General features: G+C 37.5%; 1 protein-coding gene across 2 annotated transcripts; it reads left to right on the top strand.

Moving 5' to 3' along the window:
* The first annotated feature begins 776 nt into the window (after nt 1–776).
* Nucleotides 777–3,946, top strand: LOC116017061 (histone chaperone ASF1B-like). Of its 2 annotated transcripts, XM_031257575.1 has the most exons (4): nt 777–814; nt 1,055–1,176; nt 3,101–3,216; nt 3,315–3,946. In XM_031257575.1, the coding sequence occupies exons 2-4, from the start codon at nt 1,068–1,070 to the stop codon at nt 3,669–3,671; spliced, it is 582 nt and encodes a 193-aa protein (XP_031113435.1). In that variant the 5' UTR covers nt 777–814; nt 1,055–1,067; the 3' UTR covers nt 3,672–3,946. The 2 variants fall into 2 exon arrangements, with proteins under 2 accessions (XP_031113435.1, XP_031113437.1); XM_031257577.1 differs by lacking the exon at nt 777–814 and having other exon boundaries at nt 832–1,176; nt 3,137–3,216.
* The last annotated feature ends 4,602 nt before the right edge of the window (nt 3,947–8,548 follow it).

The following is an 8,548-nucleotide window of genomic DNA, read 5'->3' as shown; positions in this document are numbered from 1 at the left end:
ATGAAAAAAATAAAAAATAATAGTTTGAAACTAATCATATTAACTACTTGGGGATTTTTTGATAATGAAAGTACTCAAATAATCCATTACCTAGCAAATTGAAGCGAGAAACTACCTTTTAATATCTTTGGAATACATAATATTTTAAATTTTCAAATTTTTATTATTTTATTTAATCTTTTTTCTTAAACTAGGGATTTCTTTATCCACAATAACTCATTCAACAATAATGGTTGAACCAAATGAACCCCAAGCAGAACACTAAAGGAAAGTCTATAGCTCCTATATCATAATCTCATTGCATAACGTTGCCATCTATGCTACCAACAATAACCGAATTGCAAATAACACACTACCAACAAAAAGGAAGAGAACAAATAATAAAGATGAAGATAATGACAATGTTACTCAAAAGGTAATTAACAACACTTAGAAAAATTTAAATTAAAAGTAGTATTTATTTAGACTATCATTTTTAGACCAAATATTTAGACTATCGATTTTACAAGGTTGCAAACATTTATTTTAGTAATAATTATAATGAATTTTCTATATTATCTTGGATTCATATACTTTGAGTTAGATATTTAAATAAAAAAAATCGATATTATATTCAATTATCCATGTATAATCTTCTCTTATATAATCTTGCATTGATATACTTTCAAATATTTATTTAAATATAAACATTGGGCATAACCCATAAAACTAGTTTACTCTATAAAGTAAATACTCCTAATTATTTTGTGCTACTCCGTGCAGTGCATTCATTAATCATTGCTGCACTCAGTTTTTGCGTAATTTGCTATTCTGTGTACGTGCATTCATTTTAATTTCTTCGCGGCTTTTCAATTTTCATAAAAAAGATGAAGAAGCGGTCACAAAAATCTCCCGCCAAATTAAAATGCGTCCCGTATATATAGAAAATTTCTAGACTGGTCAAAACATTTTCTAGCTTCGCCTACTTCCATTTCAAATCGGCGATTAGGGTTTTGCATTCAAGATCCGTTTATCTTTTCCCTGAAAGCTTAGGGCTTCCGATTCCTACACGCAGGTTGCAGGGAAGGATGAGTGTCGTCAACCTCACAAATGTCACCGTTTTGGACAATCCGGGGCCGTTTCTCAATCCTTTTCAATTTGAGATCTCTTACGAATGCCTCACTTCCCTGAAAGACGGTAAACTTTCTCCTTTCTAATTAATTAATTCATTAACGTTTTGAAAATGTGAAGTTTGAATTTATCGATAGTGAAAATGCGGATAAGTAGCGTTCCACCTCTGATTTTGTGTTTTATTTGTTTTTGGTATGATATTGACCTGGATTTTGGTTCGCTACATTTCTTTTTCAAGTTAAATATGTTACTCACTTTTGTATAATTTTGCATCTCTTCATAATTCAATTTTGAGGAACAAAGGACATATAAAAGGAGTTAAATTAATGTCTCTAGGTTTTGCAACCTTTCTGCTCAGTTTTTCATTTTAAGTGATATTGGTTGAAAGTGTTTCTTGATATCAATGATTCTTTCAAGTAGCTACCAGGTCTCACTTTGGAAGAGTTTTTTTTTTTTTTTACATAAATAAATAAATAAATTTGTATACAGGTATAAAATTCATGCTGAATTGCCTTGAAGAAGTGATATTTTGCTTTTAAATTAGGTTATAAACTCAAATGGGAATTCTCTAAAATATTTACTTCATAGAACTGGTGCATATAATGTTTATAAGAAGTGTGTTTGAAGCCATGAAGGGATCAAAATAATCTCCTCGGTGATAACATGATATAAATGAAAACCTCTTGATCTGGAGCCTTTATCTTCTAAAACACCTCACTATTTGAAAACCAGGGATGTGGATGCTTTGACAACATTTTGCTTTTGAAATTTTTTAATATTGCAATTTATTTTGTTGTATCTGTTGCTTTGAACTTTTCTCCCTCTTGTCTAACACTAGAAGGAAAAATGGAAATGGCTGAAATGTGGGGCTATATCTACATTAGTAAAGAATTCTTTTATGCTAGCTTGTTTTTTAAAATTTTGGTACACAACTTTATTCATTTGAAGACTCACAATTAATACTCTATCAACATCCTTTCCCTGGACTTTTTTGAACTAGAGTTACTTCTGGATCTTGAAACTTCTGTGAACTGGTAGCTAAATTATTCTCTCTGTTACTGCTGTTTTCCTACTTGCAACCTATTTCTTTACAAAATTCAGGGTTTTGTTGCCTCTGGAATTTTGGTCCTGTGTGTGCTTTCAACATACATTAATTATATGCTGATTTTATTTTGCAGCAGACTAGTGCTATTGATAGTTTAAATATCTTTCAAGATTCAATTTGATATGGAGGTTTGGTCACTTGGATAAGCTTATAGATAGTATTAGACAGGCATTTGAGAGATAGTTGCCATTTTCTTTATCAAACTTAACATTTTGCCAAAAGTCAGGGCCAGAATACCCTGTATGAGACTATGTTCAAAAGGGTAAAATTTATTTCAAAACATTTAAAAACTTGAATGCATCATTATCCTTGTACCAGAAAGGAGAGCCAATTTTAAGTTTATTTGCAACAACTTTAATTTATCTCATGTGCAAAAATACATGCAGAATTCAAAATCACATTGGTAGGTGTACTGTACATAACTAGTAAATTTATACTCCGTTTTAAATAAAAATTCTATTAAGGTTCTAGAGGTAAAGGTGGTATTTAGTCTTTGAATAGGCTATTAGCTGCAATGTGTTTGCTTGTTGCCCTATATGACAAAAATGGTGAGAAATTATTTAAAAAAACAAAAGAACCTGAATTGAATATACTTCATTGAAAAGTGGATTTTTAAGTATGGTAAAAAATTTGCAGTCACTCTGGAGATGGTGGGTGGATATTGTGTTTATCATTTTAAGAATGTTCTTTCAAATATATATATATATATATATATATATATATATATATATATATATATATTATTGACTTCTTCTGGCTGGTTCTTCTAGTAAGTTGTTATGGTGTTCATTTTACTATAGATACCAATGCATAAGGATCACTATTGTGGTTTCGGATCAGATTTGGCAACCTTGACCATATTGTAACCTTTCTTGTTTAGTACAGATTTGGAATGGAAGCTGATTTATGTTGGATCTGCAGAGGATGAAACTTATGACCAACTCTTGGAAAGTGTTTTGGTTGGGCCTGTAAATGTTGGCAAATACCGATTTCTGCTTCAGGTAACTAACTTGTTGCTTTATCTGCTATCATGTATTACTTATTATTTGGGTTTGCTGCTGTGTTGATTGCTTAAATGCTTATACGCACACTTTTACAGGCAGATCCCCCAGACCCATCTAAAATCCGCGAAGAAGATATTATTGGTGTCACAGTATTACTATTGACATGCTCTTATATGGGACAAGAGTTTATTCGGGTGGGATACTATGTCAACAATGACTATGATGATGAGCAACTACGAGAGGAGCCTCCTCAAAAGGTTTTGATTGATAGGGTCCAGAGAAATATTCTGGCCGACAAACCCAGAGTCACAAAGTTCCCTATTAATTTTCAACCGGAGAATACTGAAAATGGTGAACAATCTCTATTACCTGAACACGCTACCGAAATTGATGCACATGCAGGAGAAACTGTTTCATCTCCTGACCATCGCTCTGATGTCCGGTCTCCATAAAGCTTGAGAACCAAGAGTGTGATCCTAGAAGCTCTTCTATTGAGATTTCAAAGGCAGTTTTGTCATGGTAATTGTTTAGCCTATAGAAATGAGCTTCACGTTGGATTGATCCATACTAGGTTTCTAAGGTTGTAATACAAGCTGTATACTGTAATGTGCCGATTTGGTAGAATAGTTTACAGATTGAATTCAGGTATTGTAATTGTGTCTATCTTGCGTGTTTACAGTTCTCTCTGGGTATTTGAATCACATCTGCGCATTTTTTAATTTGCACAGTTACAGATCTTACAAATTACAAATTACATTGCCACATATCTCTCTATGTAGAAGTAGACCTCACAATTTCTGCTTTGTGTTTGTTTTAGTATATTAACTGGTTTGGACCATATATCGAACACCATCCTTTAAGGTTAAGGGGTTGAGATTTCATAGATGAACAAGATTTGTAATAGGTTAGCATTGTAATGATTCAACTCGTTAACTTGATTTTTTTTAATAGAGGTGCCAAATATCAATTGTTATTGCATGGACCATGGTTCAAAACGACGTCGTTTCTTCATTTAAGGAGAGATGATTTGTTGTGCATCTTTTTTTTTTTATAAATAATATAAAAGATGCTTCATCTCTTCCGGACGAAGAACAACCGTCTTCCTCGCTCTTTTGGACGCCATCTCCACTGCTTCCTCAATTGTGTTGTTACAAACACACAAGAAAACGACCATCCGACTCCATTGCTGCACAATACAAGAGCTTCTTGAAGGTAAACATCTAATTCTAGACTCACATTGTGATTACGAACCTAAACATCAATTAAGTACATTTTCAACTACCTAGGGTTTTAAAAATTATTCAAGTAGAAATTGAAAAATATTGTTCATTGTTTATATGTTGTTTTTGAGCAGGTAGTTTTTGTGTACTAAATACATTATTGATATGCATAAAGTACATCTTTGATTGCCTAGGGTTCTTGCTAGTTTTAAGGGATTATTTAAGCAGAAATTTAGTCGTATTATACATTGTTTGGATTATATATTCAAATAGCGCATCCATAAAGTGATTGTTTCTGTGTATATAATATTTTTTTATAGAGTACATTATTTTTGTTCATAAAGTACACTATTGGTGTGTATAATTTTTTATATCTCATTATATATATATATATATATATATATATATATATATATATATTGATGAACATGAAGGGCACAACCCCAGAAAAAAAAAAAGAAATAGTTAGTCGTCTCAGAATCTCTGCAGCTCGACTTGATTGCAACGAATGCACTCAGCAAGCTCTCTAGACGGGCATGTAGAAAACACATAAATATCCCAATCATCATTGCAGTTTTTGGCTAACCAGTCTGCAATGTGATTTTGTTCACGGAGTACATGGCAACATCTTACAGTCCAGGTCCTTCTCATCCAGCTTCTGCACTCAAGGATCAAGTTGGACAGGGGTCCTCCTTCGATATTATTGGAGTCAGGATTGTTGATCCACCGAGTTAGACTAGTCGAATTACTTTGTCTAATTATGTTGTCGTATCCCAGTCTCCATGCCATTTTGAGGCCGTAAAGTAGAGCCCAGGTCTCGACCATGTCCACATTGCAGTCCGGTCAGTCCCCCAAGTTCTTCTGGAACACCTCAATCCAATCATCATTGTGATTCCTTATGACTCCTCCACAGCTAGCAGTCTTAGTACGTGCGTTCCAGCTGCCATCCACATTGAGCACAACCCACCCGGAGTCCGGTTTCTTCTAGCAAAGGATATTTCTTAACGGTAAGACACAGGGTCTTTTCCGGATATTAGTGCCTTCCAACGCAAGATGAACCTTCGAACTGTATTTCTTAATCCAGGCTACTTTTTGATTCTTGTGACTTTTTTCCTTATGAAACACATAAACATTTCTCCATTTCTAGATGTGCCAACAAATAATACTCAGCGGCATTCTAATGGTGAAAGACATACTTTCCTCCTCTTATTCTAAGGTTTCTTTCCAACCAAGTATTCCAGCTCATGGTGAGCTCTCTATCAAAATGGTGAGGCGCGCGGCATGATGGCTTTCCATACCTCTGTGGTGGCGGGGCACTTTCTCAAGACGTGGTCTATGTCTTCTTTAAGATTACCACACAGTTGACATTCTTCAACCTCAGTCAGGTGTCTTTTCCTTCTTTCGACGTTGCACATGATTCGACCGTGCATCACCAGCCACATGAAGTACTTTATCCTATTGGGCAATTTGATGTTCTAAACTATGTTCTAGTTGATCGTTGTTTGCTCCAAAGATTGGTGTTTAGCTAACGAATAGGTTGAGCTCACCCAGAAGTCACCCATGGGTGTTCCTTTCCACAGAATGGAGTCATTGAGGTTGGGATCCTTTGACAAAAAGATTCCCCTAATTTTATTGACCAGATGAGGAGGAAGAACTTGGTTTAGCTTTTGAAGATTCCAACCTGATTCTTTGTCCCAATAGTCTCTCACTATGGCTTCTTCTTCTTCTCTAGTTATTTGATTGGTCGGCTCCCGGAGAAGCTTCCCTTCGACAAGCCAGTTTTGAGTCCAGAATCTTGTGTTTCGCTCGCTTCTAATGGCCGTTTGGATGCCATTTTTAAGAATGGGAAAGGCAGCATTAATCCCTTTCCAGGTGTTCGAGCTACTGGTAACTGGATCGATGTTTTCCAAACTTGTTTGGTTCTTGGAATATTTAGCTTTTAGCACTTGAATCCATGAAGAGTTTTCACCCTTAACAAATCACCATCCAAGTTTGGCTAAAAAGGCTAGGTTCATTTCTCTCATGCTTCTTATTCCAAGACCTTCTGCCGATTTTTGTTTTGATATAATCTCCCACTTGACCAAATTACAACCTCTCTTGTGCTCTAAGCTTCCCCAAATGAATTGCCTGATTTTCCTGTCAATGTTGTCGCACATCGTCTTGGGTGTCAAGGCTGTTTGCATCGTATAGTACGGGATGGAGCTCAACACCGCCTGTGCCAGGATGTACCTTCCAGCCAGAGATAGGAACCTGGTTTTCCACCCTTCCAGCCTAGCATTAATTGTAATACCCCAAAAATCATTTTTACCCAAACTTCCAAATTATCACGTTTCAAATAAAGTTACAAAAAGGATTTCACTTTTGTAAATATTTTATCTAATGGGTGTTAAAAATTTAATATTTTTAAATCCATATTTCGGATGATCCAGTGTAAAGGGATTAGGTAATCTCATTTAATTCCAAAAGTCTTATGTTGATATGGTAATTTGCTCGGGATACGTGAGTAAGAAGTACAAAACTAACTTTATATGACCCAAAAGATTATCCGACCTGAATACAGATGTTTAGACCGGACCCGACCTCTCTCTCTTTCTTTAAGATTGTCCTCTCTCCCGATCTGCCAAAAGTCCCCTTCTCTCTACATTAAATGCCGTATTTATAGTGGGTGCTAAGGGATAAATCTCGGGTTATCAGCATGCTGGGCACGTGGTGGACATGCACTAGGCAACTGTTAGGTGACTCGGGGGCGTGACGACTATGCCTCCACCCGACCCATTTTTGCTACTTGAGCCATCTGTAGCAACTTCCCACACCTGTTCGTCCGGGTCGAGGCACACTGCGCGACCTATTTCCCGAGCCGTGCACTCGACCAAGAAGTCGACAAGAGCTTGCCCTTTGATCGCTGGCCTGGGGCGATATTCTATAGCAAATTGAGTGAGCATCATTACCCACTTTACCATGCATCCTGATTAGCTGGAGGTCCAGAGGACAACTCCGATTGGTTGGTCGATCAATACTCACACGGTTCGGCCCTGGAAATACGGCGTTAACTTCTTGGCTGTTGTGTACAGTGCGAAGACAACCTTTTCGATCCGAGAATACCGAAGCTCGGATCCTTGGAAGGCATGATTGATATAATATACGAGGCGCTGAGTATTCGTGTGGTCGGTTCGATAAAGAACTGCACTCACCACCCTATCTGCCACTGCTAAGTACACGTCCAGCGTCTCCCCGGCCTTGGGCTTTGATAAGACGATTGGGGACATCAGGTACTGTTTCAAGCCTTCGAACGCTTCCCGAAATTCATCAATCCAAGTGAAATTGTTGATCTTCCGAAGGATTTTGAAAAACGGGAGCGCCCGTTCGACCAGTTTGGATAGAAACCTGCTGAGCGCGGCCAACTGACCGGTTAGGTACTGTACTTCCCGAACAGTAGTGGGTGGTTGCATGTCAAGTATGGCTTTGACCTTGGTTGGGTTCGGCTCGATCCCTCGTTTTGTCATCATGAAACCCAAGAACTTCCCGGTCTGGAGTGCAAATGTACACTTCATTGGGTTTAAACGCATCCTATATCGACGCATGATCGTGAAACATGCCCGTAGGTCTTGATCATGATGAGATCGGTCGGGGCTCTTGACGAGCATATCGTCAATATATGCTTCCATGGTGTTTCCCAACAGCTTTTCAAATAGCAGGTTTATCATTCGCTAATAGGTCGCCCTGGCATTTCTTAATCCGAAGGGCATCACTCGGTAGTAGAACAAGCCATCAGGGGTCACGAACGTTGTTTTGTCTTCATCTTCGACCGCCATCATTATTTGGTGATATCCTTTAAACGCATCCATGAAGCTCATGATGTCAGCTCCAACAGTCTCATATACCATCTAGTGGATGCTCGACAAAGGATATGGGTCGAGAGGGCATGCTTTGTTTAGGTCCATGTAGTCTACGCACATGCGCCAGGTCGGCGGCTTGGGGACCAAAACTATGTGTCTACGTTGGCGACCCAATCTGGATAGACTACCGGCCTGACGTGGCCGATTGCTTCAAGAGTCCGAACTTCTTGACGTACAAATTCTCTTCTGTCCGAGGAGAGATGCCGCTTCTTC

This window comes from Ipomoea triloba, chromosome 4 (assembly GCF_003576645.1).
Source record: "Ipomoea triloba cultivar NCNSP0323 chromosome 4, ASM357664v1".
Lineage (NCBI taxonomy): Eukaryota > Viridiplantae > Streptophyta > Magnoliopsida > Solanales > Convolvulaceae > Ipomoea > Ipomoea triloba.
Note: the sequence above shows the minus strand (reverse complement) of the source record. Positions and strands in the feature narration are given on the sequence as shown.

What these genes read in the sequence shown, in the direction of transcription:
- LOC116017061 (XM_031257575.1), top strand. Translation starts at nt 1,068, where the DNA reads ATGAGTGTCGTCAACCTCACAAATGTCACCGTTTTGGACAATCCGGGG. An exon ending in CCTCACTTCCCTGAAAGACG is followed by an intron (nt 1,177 to 3,100) that starts GTAAACTTTCTC and finishes TGTTTAGTACAG; the next exon opens with ATTTGGAATGGAAGCTGATT. An exon ending in AATACCGATTTCTGCTTCAG is followed by an intron (nt 3,217 to 3,314) that starts GTAACTAACTTG and finishes ACACTTTTACAG; the next exon opens with GCAGATCCCCCAGACCCATC.